This window comes from Nelumbo nucifera, chromosome 4 (genome assembly GCF_055504915.1).
Source record: "Nelumbo nucifera cultivar China Antique chromosome 4, China Antique-T2T, whole genome shotgun sequence".
NCBI classification, from domain to species: Eukaryota; Viridiplantae; Streptophyta; class Magnoliopsida; order Proteales; family Nelumbonaceae; genus Nelumbo; species Nelumbo nucifera.
The window spans coordinates 19964454-19981032 of NC_142652.1; the positions used below are offsets into that span (position 1 = coordinate 19964454).

At 36.4% G+C, this 16579-nt stretch overlaps 2 protein-coding genes and 1 non-coding gene across 4 annotated transcripts; all 3 read right to left on the minus strand.

Moving 5' to 3' along the window:
• Positions 1-987, minus strand: LOC104598175 (expansin-A25-like). The gene is made up of 2 exons (XM_010260104.2): positions 837-987; positions 1-721 (listed from the first exon to the last, which is right to left on the minus strand). Exons 1-2 carry the CDS (start codon positions 985-987, stop codon positions 114-116), a joined length of 759 nt encoding a protein of 252 aa, XP_010258406.1. The 3' UTR covers positions 1-113.
• Positions 988-4650: 3663 nt separating this feature from the next.
• On the minus strand, positions 4651-4724 carry TRNAI-UAU (transfer RNA isoleucine (anticodon UAU)). The gene has a single exon. It is a non-coding gene; the product is annotated as a tRNA-Ile (tRNA).
• Positions 4725-5781: 1057 nt separating this feature from the next.
• Positions 5782-16022, minus strand: BGLU40 (beta glucosidase 40). 2 transcript variants are annotated; one of them, XM_010259804.3, is made up of 13 exons: positions 15746-16022; positions 13945-14011; positions 11825-11883; positions 10493-10568; positions 9974-10045; positions 9785-9872; positions 9433-9688; positions 7946-8061; positions 7631-7854; positions 7428-7459; positions 6936-7038; positions 6724-6832; positions 5782-6038 (listed from the first exon to the last, which is right to left on the minus strand). In XM_010259804.3, the coding sequence occupies exons 1-13, from the start codon at positions 15890-15892 to the stop codon at positions 5864-5866; spliced, it is 1524 nt and encodes a 507-aa protein (XP_010258106.1). In that variant the 5' UTR covers positions 15893-16022; the 3' UTR covers positions 5782-5863. The 2 variants fall into 2 exon arrangements, with proteins under 2 accessions (XP_010258106.1, XP_088758527.1); XM_088902401.1 differs by lacking the exons at positions 13945-14011; positions 15746-16022 and adding an exon at positions 13857-13876.
• Between the last annotated feature and the right edge of the window lie 557 nt (positions 16023-16579).

A 16579-nucleotide genomic window follows, 5' to 3' on the forward strand; every position in this document is an offset into this window, starting at 1 on the left:
TACTGTTCGATCCATCTCAATTTTATTTGTATATAAGAATTACAAAGAACATCGAAATTACAATGAGTCTTCATTGCTACTGCAGAGCAGAGAGCAGCACCAAACCCTAGTCCTTAGAACTGTTTACCCTCGAACGTCTGACCAAACTGCCAGTCCTTGGGTGCAACATCATCGGACTGGACCATCTTACCATCGCTCGTAGTCACTTGGAACGACAAGCTCTGCCCATTCAACTGAACCCATGTCTGCCACTTCTGGCCCCAGTTTCTCGTCATCTGGATCCAGCCAGTGTTGGAGCCCTTAATCTTAACGTCGGTGGCGTCCCCGTCGCCGGCTATATTGTAAACTAACACAAGCATCCACCATGGGTTGCCTTGGATCTCGAACTTGATGCCTCCAGACCTGACACACGGGATGCGGCGGTATTTCACAGGGATGATGCCGGCCTTATATACGCCTATCTTTGTGAACATGGGCACGGAGAGATCGAAATGCTTGAGAGGCGGGTTGCACCAGTTCCCGGTTTTCTGGGTGTAGTTCGCCGGGCACAAGTTGGTCGCCGTGACTTTGATCGTGCCGGGCTTGCACCACGGCGAGTCATAGCACTGGAGCTCGTAACAGGCTCCACAGGTTTTGCCATCGTTGAAGAGGGACACGCTCAACGCCGTCGTCTCCAGCCCGTAGCCTTGTTTGAATAGGTCGCCATACCCACAAGCTCCTTCTGTTAGACACAATTAATAATCAACTCCTGATGATTTCTCCATTTTTTCTTTCTTTATGCAAAATATATATCTCAAAACAGTTTTACAGGAAAGAGAGAAATGAGATGAACTCACGCATGGTGCCTTCTCCATGATCGCCTCCGTAAAACGTTGCATGAGCATTATCCCATCCATCTTGGCTGGACATCACCACCCCAACTAAACACAGCATAGCCATGGCCATGACCATGACCATGACCCCGATCTGATACTCATAGCTACCCATATTGGCTTTCCCTATGTATTGTATGTATCAGCTGGAGACAGCTCAAGAAACTGAAATTTATAGACAACACATGAGAAGGGAGCCAACATAGATAACAAATAATACAGTTTACCATTTTGAAGTTCTTTCCCAAAATAAGTAAGTGATTAATTAATGACCTGCTTTTAAATTGAGTAGTGATTAACTACTAGTTGACTGGTTTCATATATTATTAATTAAGCCCGTAAATTTCACTTTCCTCGATACACTCTGTTTTCCCCTATTTCTGAAAAATGTTTTAATTTTGACCTTTTTCCTGGGGATGCCAGGGACTATCCAAACTATATATTGGGTCATGGGAAAAATTTTTTGACGACCACTATCTATTATATCTATATCTATGGGAATGGAACCAATCTTTGTAGCATAAATTGTAACTTGAATTGATACTTTATATTTTATCTTGTTCTCTTCATTAACTGCCACATTTAATGTATTAATTCTTTCTTTTTCTCTTTCATTGCCACACCTTTTATTGAATAAGTTAGTTTTTTCTTCTACTGATCATTAAAATTTCACCCCAAAATTATACTGATGTTTTTAAAACAAACTTAGAAATAAAATAAATTAATCCATCCAAGTGGAGGGTTAGTGCCTTAGTGGTTCAACCATATATCTTGGTTAAATGGGTCAACTAATGACATTGTAATCAAATAATAAAAAATTAAAATAGATATAAATATAAAAAGTTACAAGAAATTATAAAAAAATTTTGAGTAATTCTCTTATATTGTATATTCAACTTATTAAAAAATAAGTGTGATAAATAAGAATTATTTTTACTAACATGAAAATGATATATAAAAAAAATAATTAATTTCTAACTTGTGACTTTGTTGATTAGATCAAATGGCTCAATAGTTCAACTGGTTAATTCAATTGTGAGGTGATGTGTCAATTGATCGATTGTGTGTTGAAAGATGTTAATAAAAAATAATTTTTTTAATCCATACAAAAAAAAAAAAGGATTTCCTTCTGAATGGCAAGTCAACAATTCAATCAGTGAGGTCAAATAAGTCAATAATCAACGGCTTATAGTTGGGATAAGCATGGATGATGATGAAGATGATAATTAAATAATATGAACACAAAATCAAAAATAGAAATAGCTAAATATATGTGTGATATATGAGAATTATTATGGAAGGTACAGACCATCTAATTAGACAAGTCTTTAATATTATATGTTCATCATATTTCAAAGATATGGTTATAAATGAGAATTAATGCTATTAAAGATACACTAAAAACCTTATTTTTTATTTTTTTGCATCTTATATTTTTTTTAAATACCTTAAAATAGGCATATCTTTGACAAAAGATATGATACAATATGCTTGTCAAAATTTAAAAGCTTAGGCTCAGTTTGGAAGGAGTACAAATGCCAATATGTAGAGTGCAAAACTATGTATTTTATATTATTTTGTATGTATTTGCACTGTACATATTTGTATTTGTACTCCTCCCAAACTGAGCCTTAGGTGAAACAAATCTAAAAACCTGGTCTACTAATAGGTCTATCGGTTTGAGTATATGGTTCGACTACATATTGAACACATTGATATAAACTAATAGATCGATGATTTGAAGCAAAGTCTTTAGGTTGAAAGGAGACAAATTGACCACTATACGATGGTGTGAGTAATTTGTCTTTGTTACATTGTTTCTGATAGAACAATGAAATTATTGTTATTTAAACAAAAATCATCATCATCTACTTAAATTTCTGCATCTTAGTGCTCTATAGCAAATACTTTAAGAGTAGTTGCCAAAAAAAAAACTTCCCAAAATACGTTTTTTTTTTTTTTTATAAAATTAAATCGAGGAAATTCCACTTAGATTACAAAAGACGATTAATGAAAAGACTATTGAGTTAATATACATGATGGGAGGAAGGGATTGAAGTAGATTAAAATAAGGGTATGAAAAATTTTTACATAGTGATTGTTTACCAATTTTTTTACATGGTGATCTGGACATGATTTTGCTTTGTGGGGCTAGCTAGCCCATTCTCAACCTCCTACCCCGACAAGACTAAAAAGTGAAAACATTTTTGTTTGGAAGCGGTGTAAATACAAAATTACACCGATGTAAAAGAAAAACGGTCAGATCTATCAATGCAAAAGATGAACCAGATAGATGCTACTTTTACACTGTTGTGCGTTTGGAAGAACAAAGTAAAATGTGAAAGTATTTTCTACATGCATTTGGTAGAGTGCAGTTATTGAAGTCCTCAGAAACTTGGAGCTACATCGTCGGCATCCTCCACCGATAACTGCCGTTGATACCAATTTTGTAGAACAGGAAGAGGCCTCAGAAGCTTGGGGAGCTTTACCAATGCCGTTATTGAAGTCCAAATCCAGGGCATCAAAGTCACGATCAACATCACCAGCACCATTGTCGAGTGCATCAAAGATTAAGAAAATGAATCTGAAATTCATGAAGGTCACCGAAAAAACTTTTCAGTAGCATGCGAGTGAGATTTTGAGTGCAGTTTCTTCGGTATTGGCTGGGTAGGCTTTGAAGGCTTCCACGCCACATTTGGTTCAGGTTTCGCAGTGGTCTGAACTTCGGATCTTCTCCTCTTGAAGTAATCACCGAAGGACAAGAGAACAAGAAGACTTTCGAGCACAATCGAAAGTATAGAAATCGGAAGAACTGAAAACCCTAGAAATGTTGAAGGTTGGGATTCAGGCTCCATTCTTTCTCTTTTATTTTTCTCGTTGATTAATCACCAACCTGGCAATGTTGACCGATTTGCTCAGCTCGCTTCGTGATCTGTTGTGGGCTTGGAAGCATCGACTGTGAAAAACCAGCCACTAGCAGCAGCAATTATTTTGAGCAGATGGCGCAATGAGTAGGCGTGAAGGAGTGGAAGAGAGAAGAGAGAGAGGGTCGCATGGAGGATGCTAGCGAAACGGAAACAGGAAACTTGACGGTGGAGGATGCCGGTGAAGGAAGCTCGATGGTGACAGAGCAGAAGAAGAGAGTCGTTGCTTTCTTTTTACACCGATGGGCAGTTCGATCGAGTTTTACATGGAAAAAATTGATGTAAACATTTTTGAAAATGAAGTTTTACACTGAGATTTGGTGTTCTTTTACGTTCCAACCAAACGCATACAAAAGTAGACCATGGTGTAAAATTACACCGAAACGGGATTTACACCTCTACCAAACGCAGCCTTAAGAAATTCACTCACTTACCCATTTGACAAAAGAGCATTGATAAATGTACTTATTCAGGTAACAATTTCCTAGATAATACTTGTTTGAATAAATGCATTTACCCAATGAATAACTTAATACCAAATGAATGGACTAACCTTAAGGGTGCCGCCTATTTTTTAATTAATTGTTTAACCTCTGTTATGAAGCACACTGAATCAATGATCACATCGGAGACACCAGAGACCGGACTAATTGCCGGTTCAGTGTTAAGTCTCAAATTCATATGGGACATCTTTCTGGCCCTGGCTCCTCGCTGTTATGGAATGTAAAACATTTTTTTTTTTTTTTTTCTGTAAAGTAGGAGCAGAAATTTCATTAAAATTACTCTGTAGAGATTTTAATTTATGGTGCAAAATGTCCTTTTATTTTCATAGACTAGATGTAGATGACAGAAACTGGTCCCGGCGGGGCTCGAACCCGCGACCTTCGGCTCATAAGACCAACGCTCTAACCAACTGAGCTACGGGACCAAGACTTGGTGATAATAGTTACATAACATTGAAGTTATTTTCCTACTTGATGGATGTTGTACAATAACAACGCCCCACAACCACTCAAGGATCTGTCATGTAAGTGTAACAGTAACCAACTTCTGCCCAGTGGTAACCCACCCCGTTTGGTGTGTCTTTCTGCATGGGCTGTTGCCTTTTTAATAGCCTTGCAGTTCGCGTTTCAGTCTTCCACTGTTTGGTTGGAGGAAGAAGGTTTGGCCGAAAGACCGTGCCCTGAAAAAACGTGAGAAGTTCGATTTAAGCTTATTTTGGAAAGCTAAAAATGGAATTTTTTGCTTTTTTTTTTCGCCCACTCAACTATCATCTTCACGCAGAAAGATGTGTCTCCAACCAAATGGTCTGTGGTATATCAAGACCATTATGTAAAAGTATACACCGTCTTTTGTCTATCAGATCTTTCAAAAAAGACTTTCCAAACGACACCTAAGTCCTCTACCGGCCGGTGGCATGGAAATTGAGATCGAAGGCATTAATCCTCAGCGGATTCTTGTATTAGTGTACAATGTTGCAGGTGCTGGTGATGTTTAGAATCTCAAATTCAAGGGTCTAAGCTAACTTGAATTTGACACAAATAGGGATATCAATCAACCGGTTTTGGGTTAGACCCCATTCAAGTCAAAATCAATTTGGGCGGATTAGACAGACCAGCAAAAAGACCTAATGAATTAGACCAGTCCAGATTTAATGGTCTAAAGTATTTGTTTGACTGGTCTATCTGAAATCGATGTCCGTTGAATTTGGTTGAAACCAATCTAAATTAAAACCAATTTAAATATATTGAATGGTCCAGAGTCCAGACATTGAATTGAACCGATTCAAAAGTGGTTTAAAGTATTCATAGGATTAGATTGAACCTGATCCACCCGTAATGGATTTATATTGGCCTGGATCACATCGGGCCAAATCCGGTCCAATTAACCCACCCTAGACACAAATGGGCCCAGGAACTGGGACCAAAACTGGCAAACCAGTGCGGAGTTGTTCAGCAAGCATTGTCAAACAATGGAGGACTGGATAATAGATCGATCAGACCTTTGAAATAATATTTTCTTTTGTTAGGAAATATACAGATTCAACAACTTATAAGTTATGAATTTTTAAACAGTGGTTAAGAAATTTTTGAACCACTGAACAGAGTGTTTAGGGTATCGCTTGAGCTTGTCTTTGTAGTCCACAAAATAAAGACCGAATCTTGATGTGTAGCCAGCTGCCCATTCCCAATTATCCAAGAGAGACCATACAAAATATCCTTTCACATTGCACCCATCTTCCCTGCATCAATTACAATCAGATATATTAGTTTTCTTCAACATAATAGCCATTTCATTAAACCTTTATTTATAGAAAGCAATTTTAAATAGTTCTTTCTCTCTTTTGTTATTAATGGGCTACTTTAGGGTCTAAACTAGTCCATGCCCGGAGGGGGAAAACCAGTTTGCACAATTCCAGCCACACAATTAAGAGCTCATTTTGTTCACAGGAATTGTAGTCTGGAATCAAATCTAAATGGGACATTCTGATTCCAATGTTAGGCTCATTCCTATTCTTGGTGGAAAGGCACTCTCCCATATGAGGGAATTGTCATTCTCTCTCCCTTTCCTTAGAAACAAAATCCCATTTCAGCTGATTCCAATTCCCTTTTGAATGCCCGTCTAAACCAAACAGATTATAGGAACAGACCATTTCAATTCTGATTCCAACTGTAAAACAAACAGACCCTACGTTTTTTAAACTTGAAAGAGTATTTTTTTGATAAGCTCTTAGCTTTTGCTCAGACTTGATGCGCTGCAAGATTGTGTTCAAGACAAACCTTGGGCCTCTAGTAATGACTAATTTCAAGCCCACAGGGAGTTGGGTCCATGACTGTCAGAGAGGCAGAGGCCCACCATTGGTCTGGTTGGTCTAGGAATGATTATGGTTTAATCACATTTGCCACCCATATAACACTAGTACATACCTAATAGAAGCCAGCAAGTTTGTAAGATAGTCATTGTGATAATTGATCCTTTTTTCATCCTTAAGAGCATTTTTTATGGAGATAAATGGATTATTTGCATCATCCATCCCTGTAAAACGAAAACCAGTAAATATTAAATTTAAAACAAAAAACCCTTTATCATTAAATAAGGCTAATGATGTCAACAAGTATGATCCAGAGAAATTTATTACCATTTTCAGTGATGATGACAGTAGGGTTTCCATACTTTTGCTTAATGTAATTCATCAACTTTCTGATTCCTTGAGGCACAATATACAACCACACTGAAGATGCCTGTAATTAACCCGGTAATCAAATTAAATTAATTAAAAACAACAATGCATACCTTGTGGTTTCTATTTGAAACATTTTGGGTTGATCAGTTTAAATTACTGTTTTTACTTTGACATTTCAATTATAAATGTCAATGATCAGTCCCGCACATGTATTGTTCTAGTGATAGCAACTCATATGTGATGTGACAACATTAAACCTGTTTACGGGTTGGGATTTGGGATGAGTCATTTAAATTTTGGCAAAAACCAAATCCGAACCTAGCCGATAAACAGGTTTGGACATGCATATTTCTCATCAATTTGTATTGATCAACCTAAAACGTTTTAGATAAAAACAATAATGGTATCTATACCTATAAACAGTTCTAACACTCTAAATAGATTTACCTTATCTCCTATTGCTTTCCCATGTTTCCAAGCTGAAAGAAAAAAAAATATATATAAAAAGGAAAAAAAGAGAATGCCAAACTGTTAGTTATATTGATTTATCACAGTTGAATATTTGTTAAGTAGATTTAAGTTGGGAAGAAAAAATGAAACTACACAGTGATTGAGAAAAGAAAACAAAGAAGAAATAACAAGAAACATACGAAGTGTTACGGTCCCAGAGTCTGACAGAGTGTCGTTAAGCAGGAGGCTTAATATATTGGTGGAATTGTCCTTGGCATACCACGTAGTGTAGTGGTTTATCCCAACAAAGTCCAAAGACCCCTTAACCAGTGCAGCCTCTGCTTCAGAAAATGTTGGCAGCCGCCTTCCCACTCTACTTCTCATCGAGATCGGATAATCCCCAGAGAATAATGGATCCATAAACCTGTAATCATCAAGTTAAACTAATCAGATTAAGGGAATTAATTACTTATCACGGCATCTCCCTGATGGACGACGCTGGAAGGTGTAATTACCAGCCAAACTGAAAGTCTTGAGCCCTCTGTGTTGCTTCAATGTCCTCGGCAGAGTCTGACATTGGTTCGTACCACATTACATCGAACGATATCCCAACTGAGCCTTGTTGTGTTGGCTGTGTATCAGAGACAAAAGTAAGCCTCAAAAAATTGATCTTACCTATCTAAAGGTGTAATGTGGCCCGTGCCCGGCCAGCACAGCCCCTTTTGCGGCTGCCTGCATTGTAGCAGGCCAGGCCAGCACTCGGTTTGGACACCTATTAGGCTTTGGGAAAATTCCTTATTTGTATTTTGTACTTTGTGTCTAGGTCTTTCAATTTTAAAATGCGATAATTCAGTATTCAAAATTTTAAAACGTGACAATCCAATGTCTGTCATTAATTAGTACCTTCGGTGTCATTTAATTTTTTTCATCAACCATCTAAACCTTGACAAGAAAATTAACAGTCCAAAATCCTTGTTTCTTCCATTCAAGAAAGTTAGAATTACATTTGAGTGGGCATTTTACTGATTCTAACTTTTTTGAATAGAAGAGACAAGGATTTGGGACTATTATTATTATTATTTTTTTTTTGTCAATGACAATGTTTGGATAGTTGATAAAGAAAATTAGATGACATTCAAAGGAAATTTGTGTTTTTTAAATGTTACTTAACGGCTGATTAACAACTAGTTAACGGTATGTACTGGATTGCCACGTTTTTAATGTTCGGGTATTGAATTGTCACAATTTTAAAGTTTAGGGACTAAAGTGACATTAAGCCTAATGTATAGAGTACTAATCGGAAATTTTCCCTGATTAAATTAAAATGAAATAATATAATAAAAATAAAAATAAAAATTATACTCATGTGCTCCAGGTTGTGTTAATAAGACCCACTTTATCATATCATGCCATATTAGTCCACAGGCTTCAAGGCCCCATATCATGTCAGGCTAACCAAGGAGTGGCACGACCCGCTTTATAGCTCTAATCTTCTTAGTCCTACTACGTTTCTATGTATTAGTAGAGGCGTATTGGTACTAAAACCTATGTGTTATTTTTTTTTTAAACTTGATTTATGGACATGTTTTTTATTAAAATAAAAGGGTCCCCAAAACACCTATAAACAGGTGCATGGTTTTCAAAACTGGACCAGAGTGGATGGTTGGACCGGAAAAACGGGGAACAAGTCAGGTGACCGGTTCCATTTTCCCTAAAAACCGGATTTTTCCCCAAAACCGTTGATTTTGGTCAGCAAATTGCTGAATCGGGCGGTTAATCGTTCGACCATTTTTTATTTTTTTTCAGAACGGTCTGAACATTCGGTTTGAACAGCCAGACTGTTTGACCCGATAACCGGACCCCTGAGCGGTAGTCTCCAGATCAGTTTTAAAAACCATGGATAGGCTTATCGAAACTCAAAAACACGATACGATATATCCGATCAAAATTTTGAACCTTGGTGCTAGTTAAGGCATGGACGTCTAGTCCAATGCATTAATACCTTGTATTTTTTCCGGTAAATTTGAGCTACGGTTGCATGAGAAAGGAGAACGTTGTGTCCGACTATGTAAGGTTCGGTTGCGGAGTTTCCGGCGGGGCAGAAGAGGTGAAGGAGGACGGAGCATCGCCCCGGTGCATGGAGACCCACATCGTACCCTTGGATGGCAAACGTGTGAGGTTCATTGAATGTAATCCAGTGCTTCACCCGGTCCCCGAAATTCTGAAAGCACGTCTCTGCGTATACCGCAAAGTCCTTACTGTGAAAGATTGAAGATTGGTTAATTTGGTCGGTCATTCCGATTGAAGTTGAACTAATTAACGAACATCAACCGAAAATGAAAAATTTTATTTACATTATCTGGGGATCCAGCCATCCGTTGTATTTGTCTGCCAGGGCTTGGGGAAGGTCCCAGTGATACAGCGTTACGTATGGTTCGATTCCTGCACATTTTAACAATTTTGAATGTCTGATGAGATTATCGGAACAATGCTGGTTGAGTTATCGATCGATGCTATTTTTATTGAATTTGAATGGCACATACCTTGGGCTAGTAAGGCGTCGATGAGTTTGTCGTAATGGTCGATACCGGCCTGATTTATTTCTCCACTCCCGTCTATGATACCAAACAAGAAACATAAATATATATTTAGAACTCAGAAAGTAGTAGGTTATTAAGGCCATGTTCGCTGTTAGGTAAGTTATTTATTCGGGTGAATACAGTTATCTGGAGAAAAACTTATGCATTTATTAATGTTCTTTTATTTCTCATGTAAATAAGGCAATGATCATTTTAGCCATAAAAATCCATTATTAAAAGAGACATTTTGTCCCATTCAAGTTTTGGCAATTTTCCTCCTAGGTGGGAAAGTTATTTACCCACCTAAGAGATAGGTATCACTTATCCACCTATCCAAGTAAATAATACCTAAGAAAATAAACTTTTTCTAATCTCCACATAAATCTGAAAAAAGAATATATAATTCTTGGTCAATAAAAATTAAAATCCCGTTGACCAAGTTTTCCCCAAAAAAACAGTTTTAAGTAGGTTATGATAACATACCAGGAAAAATCCGAGACCAGGCGATAGAAAATCGGTAGGCATCCGTTCCCATGTCTTTCATAAGTACTATATCTTCCTACACCCAATTTTACATTGCAAACTGATCATAAGCATTAATGTATTGCAGACATATAACATGATACATATTTGAATTTTTCCAATGATCCCTTTCCGGAGGATATACAGTGTACCTCTTGCAAGGGGTTTGACCATTTCCATCTTCGATCCCCAACTAATTTCCCCTTCAAACCTTAATCACCATCAAGTGATTAAGCTTAGATGAGGAATGCTAATAGAAACTTGAGTGGTGTTACTCTAGCAATCGGATCATATACACACACTAAGGGGCCCTTTTGTAGTAACTTAAGTGGCTGAGCTAAACGATTTTTGCTTTATAGTTTATTCTTTAGGAGCCATTTGATAATGACTGAAGTTGTTGAACTGATAGATTTATTGATTGTTTTTTAGTTGTTAAAATAGTCAAATGATACAATTTTGGAGGATATAGTGAGTGATCTACCCATTACCCACAACCTCCTTTAAATCTTATTCACTAAATGACATATGATTAGATTTTCAGTTCAACATCTTGAATTTTTATGCAACAGTCTCTTATGCGGTGTTTGGAACCAATGCCATTATTTCCTGAGGTTTTCTTTTTTGGCTGAAAAAACAGTGCTGCATTGGTATGCTGTTTTTTCAGAAAATATTTTATTTTTCTTTTTTCCTTTTGTTTTTTCTATTTGGTACCATTACTGCCATATAGGCATTTTTTCAATACTATGTCAGTGTATTGTTACTAGCAATAGTAAAAAAAATGAGAAAACATCAAAAAAGGTTTTTAAAAAATTAAAGCAAGGATTTCGAGGCGTGGTCTAAGACAGTTTTTAAAACTGAACCGGATAAGGAATCATTCTAGGGTCCAATTCCTGGGTCGAATGATACGAATGTTTGATCCGAACAGATAATCCACTCTAACAAAAAAATAAAAAAAGATCAAAAACAATTGTCTGATTTGATTGTTTGACCACCTGGATCAACGATTCACCGAATAAATAAACTGTTTTTGACCAAAAAGTGATTTTAGGATAAAATGGTACTGAAGTAGGGTTCATTACTAGATTCTCGAATATTTTACTGTTTAGTTATTTTATAGGAAGTGATGGGTCATTCAGTTCAACAGAAAATTTTTATTGACCAAAATATCCCTAAGGCATTGTCCTTTTCACACATGCATTGACGAAAATGCCCACACGTAGTGTGCTTACTAATGGAGTTTCCTTGTCATATTTCCCTTTTAAGAAGTAGAGTTAACAAGAGAAAGTGGCTCACGTTATAGCGGTGGTACTGATCAACTGCAACATCAGCATTGCTAAAATCAACTACCTTACCTGCACAAACAAGTTAACGTTGGATATATATCAAAGTGAAACAATCTCATCATGCCCGCTACACCATGATCTACTCTTTGATGCGCATAGAATGTAAAAGTTGGTTAATTAATCATCCAAATAACATTGTTATTGCATTGATTTGATACTAAAACCAAAGGCCTCAGTTTGAAAAGCATACAGATACAAACATGTCCAATGCAAATACATTCAAAATATTACAAAATATACAAGGTTTTGCACTCTACATATGTACTTTTTTCCAAATTACGTCAAAAGGGCGAAAGACATTGATTGGAGGACATTAAGTTCATCAGTTTGGATAGAGTACAAATACAAATGTATAGAGTGTAAATCCATGTAATTTGTATTATTTTGTATGCATTTGCATTATACATATTTGTATTTGTACTCCTTCCAAACTGAGCCTTAGGTTGCGTTTGGTTGCAATACAAATGAATTTGCACTGATGCAAAATTATGACAGTGCAAATAAGTCTAGTGTAAATTTTAGCCTATTTTTATTTCAAAATTTAGCTTATTTTTTTGATTGCAGTACAAATGAAGTAAATTAATACATGAAGCAGAATAAAATAAAACCCAAAGTAAGATTAAACGAGAATTTATATTTTTTCCTTTGCATTCCAATGCATTTGTATTAGTACAAACAAAATTGCGTTGCAACTAAACACAGCCTTAATGTTATTCTTCAACCTATTAGTGGCCAATTGAGATTTGCTCCTCACATTGACCTCACAACAAATCCTGTCGTGCATTAAGAAGTAGGAACATCTCCCATGAATAACAACATACAAGTATGGGAGATGTTTCCAATGTATGTTTGGGATGTGTAGTGAGATTGGTGTGAAAAGCAATTTATGAAGAGCAGATCTGGATTCACTAGTAACACTACCAAAAGAAAGGGTTTAGTTTGACGATGTTCCAAATAAATAAAGATCAATGTGAAGTCTCTATGTTTAGTGTGCAATTCTATTTGCACTTCGTATAAAATAATGGTAGTGCAAATGAATTGAGTAGAAATTTCAATTTAGTCCACTTTTTTTTTAGGTATTAGTTTGTTTGGTTTATTTGTAGTGCATATTATAAATGAGAGTGTAGCTGATAAGAGCAACTTTTGGGCCCTAATATCAATAAAAAAAATACTTTTAATATAATTTCTAAAATATGTTAACTTTTTTAAAAAATATATTAAATAAAGGCAAAAACACTGTTTATCTTCTTCCTCCTATAAACCATCCATCAGAATCGATGCCCTTTGCCACTTCTGTTAACCTCCGGCAACGCCTCTGCGAATCTCAATGACTACCATCCACCAGTGCTGCCTCCACGTCCACCCACCTCTGACAACACCAATCAGACAACATGAGGTGGGCGTTGGAGGACGGTGGTCATTGAGGTTTGTAGGACTGGGTTGGGGCGGAACTGATTTGGAAGAGGAAGAAGATGAATAATGCTTTTTTCCTTTATTTGATATATTTTTTAAAAAGTTAACATATTTTAGAAATTATATTAAAAGTATTATTTTATTGATATTAGGGCCCAAAAGTTGCCCTTATCCGCTATAATCCCATTAGAAATTGTAGAATAAAATCTAAAACAAAAAGGGAGTGTTTTTGTTTTTGAAAACAAAAACATTTGTCACATCAACAACATTATATTATTATTTTTTGATATGGCAATTGTTTTTGCTTTTAAAACAAAATCAACCATGTTATCGAACAGTCCATCATTAGAGCAATACCAGAAAGGCACTGACTAGTCACAATCATCTATGAATTTTAATGAAAACCCACTTGATTAGCTACTATTTTTACGATGCTGGTTGATTGGTTATAATTTTTTCATGATAAAGTATCATGTCTTTCCAGCATCATAATCGAACCCTAAATTAAAAGCAGTGCACAATAAACATGATAGGGAAGAACTTACAACCAATCAACTATAAATACTAACCAATCACTCAGATGGATTTTCATCAAATTCAGGGTGGTTGTGATTGATTTTCCTTAAAAGTTAAATAGAACGGGTTCGACTATGATACCGAATTTATGGGCATAAGTGTCCCACACGGTTTTCCCCCTTCCGTCCTCTTTCACGGCTCCTTCGAACTGAATAAATTGAAAAAGGGCAAATAAATAAAATTTAGAGATGAATGTCAGAACAATGATATCAGGAATCAGTAAAAACAAACAAACAAACAAGATTCATACATAGAAGGGGTCTATTATTATCTATATCTCGTATCTTTCATTTTAATATATTTTCCGGATCTCACTTGACCTGATTAGTAAACCTTTTAATTTTACTATACAAAACGTAACAAGAGAGATTTTCATGGATTAAGTTTACTTTCTTGCTTTCTTACCATAGAGATCTACATAAGCCTGTAGAATCGATCAAGCCCGGTTTTGTTTCGGGTTTCACTAATGGGAATTAATGTCAGAGACAAGGCGTTTTCTAGATCGGGTCGAGAGTAATCGGGTCTGACCCGAAATGAAATCTGATCAGCAGTAAGGATTATGGAGTAACTGAGTAAGGAATGTCTTGGACGACCATCTTTTGAGTTTTGACGTCTGTAGGCCGTAGGGAAGGAGTGTCTTGGGCCCTAGACGGACCTGTAGATGGGTCTTGGCCCTGAGGCCCATACGTTCCCAATTATTTCTTCGTGCATTAAAAAGGACGGGAGCTGATCATTGAATGGCCCCCCAATCATGGTTACCTTAACGTAAAAGTTCACCATAATGGGTTAATTAATGCGATTTGATTTACCACAATACCACAACTTTTCACCAGCATCCAACTAAAATACAATAAAAAATTAATTGGATTCATGAAAGCTGATTTTTGGTCCAACTAGTGGTGGATGCCAATCTTCCAAGACACGGTACAGGTGGCAAAGTTATGGGTCCTACCATACCCAAAATTTAGCCAGAAACAGAAAGTCCGGTTGTAATTAAGAAGGGGACAGAAGAAAACTAGTGATAGGCTGTGTTTGGTTTGAAAGAAAAGATGGTAAAAGAAAGAGAGAAGTAGTAGGGAAACCTGTATAAACCAAACACAACCTTAGAATCTATTAAATAAAATCTAGTCATCTCGTAATAGAGTAAATCATCTTAGACACAAAAGAGTACGTCCTATGAATTTTATCCTACGATTCAGAACATTTCTCATCCTTGAATGGCTTTCTAACCATGACCTAATGGTTGGGAACCTGTAATTCATGGTAGAAATTAAAAAAAGCATCTGGATGAGAGAGAGAGAGAGAGATGGATTGCTCTAATAGATAGAAGGAAAGGAAATGGGACCAGGATCGGTTTGTCTTGCTTTGATAGAAAAAATGATGAAAAAAAAAACAGAAATATGAGTCCCAAGCCTGAACGGTTTCTCCAGGTTACCCAGTTTGAAAATTTCCTTCTTGAAATTTCGTAACGATCGAGTTCACTTTTAGCTTCTTCATGGAAGAAGAGGTCCATCGATCGATCGCGCGCCGATGAAAAATACAGTTAGTCTGTTACATCATGTCATCACTAATTATCATGTGAAGTTCATGATCATGGATAACTCCCTTGAACGAATGATTCCTTCCTTGAAGGAATGAAAATTTCTTTTTTTCTTTTTTTTTTTTTTTCAGAAATGATTTCTCCTGAAAACTTTTCAGAACCAGAAATACATTGTAGGATCGTTTCGGGTACATATCTAAAGTAGTCAATTATCAACAGGTCATAAAGAACGAGTGAAGGAATGACATAAATGTAAATGAATAAGAAGATCATGAGGATGTTTCAAACAAACGAAAGTGAGAGAAGAGGAAGAGCAGCTGATGATGAACAGATGTTACTTACCTGGTATGAGGAAGAAGCAGTGCCAAAAACGAAACCCTTTGGAAAGCTTCCCCTGTTAATCTGGGTAACCTGTGAACAACAGCTTTGGATTTCTAAACCCACCAGAATTAAAGCGAAAATAATTCCTTCTGTCATCGAGAAACCCATATCTTCTTTTTCACAGGGGAGAGAGAGAGAGAGGAAACGAGGGGAACAACCAAACAAGAGTTCTCGTGGGTGGTGTGATATGGATTTATTGAAATAGACAGAGAGACAATGTGGAGGGGTGGAATGATGAGGAGTGGGGAGGTCATGAAATTAACGAGACTTCTTCCAGACGTATTCAGACAATCCGGATTTTCACAGAACAGTTTCATTGGTTAAATGTAACTCTCTCTCTCTCTCTCTCTTCAATTTCTCGATGGTTAAATGTAAGCTGCAATATCTCGTGCTAATTTCATAATAATGAAGATAAAACAATTCAATCACAGTCGATCGCTTGCCTAGAAAGGACATAGAATTAGAATTAAAAACAAGGGATTAGGTTAAACTTTTATTAGAAAATAGCTCCATCCCTGTGACCTCTTTTAATTTTTCCTGTTTCCCTCAACATAATGAGAATGGGAATAAGACTTCCGTGGAAGGAAGGAAAGGATTTATGTTTTCAGCCTTTGCCTTTTAAGTGTCCGTGTGAAGTGTTAGTGCAAAATTACACTTTATTCAGTCACCTGCTAAACTAAATTAAGAAGGGAATATATTAAGGCTTCGTTTGGGAAGAGTCCAAATATGAATATATAAGGTTTGAAAGAATACAAATACAAAATATATACATTGCAAATACATACAAAATACAAG

Excerpts from the sequence above, each read along its gene's own strand:
- BGLU40 (XM_010259804.3), bottom strand. The coding sequence starts at position 15,892 with ATGGGTTTCTCGATGACAGAAGGAATTATTTTCGCTTTAATTCTGGTG. Across the intron at positions 10,569-11,824 it reads ATCAGTACCACCGCTATAAC|GAAGATATAGTACTTATGAA; the intron begins GTGAGCCACTTT and ends AATTGGGTGTAG. Across the intron at positions 9,689-9,784 it reads TGGCTGGATCCCCAGATAAT|TAAGGACTTTGCGGTATACG; the intron begins GTAAATAAAATT and ends AATCTTTCACAG.
- LOC104598175 (XM_010260104.2), bottom strand. The coding sequence starts at position 987 with ATGGGTAGCTATGAGTATCAGATCGGGGTCATGGTCATGGTCATGGCC. Across the intron at positions 722-836 it reads TCATGGAGAAGGCACCATGC|AAGGAGCTTGTGGGTATGGC; the intron begins GTGAGTTCATCT and ends TGTGTCTAACAG.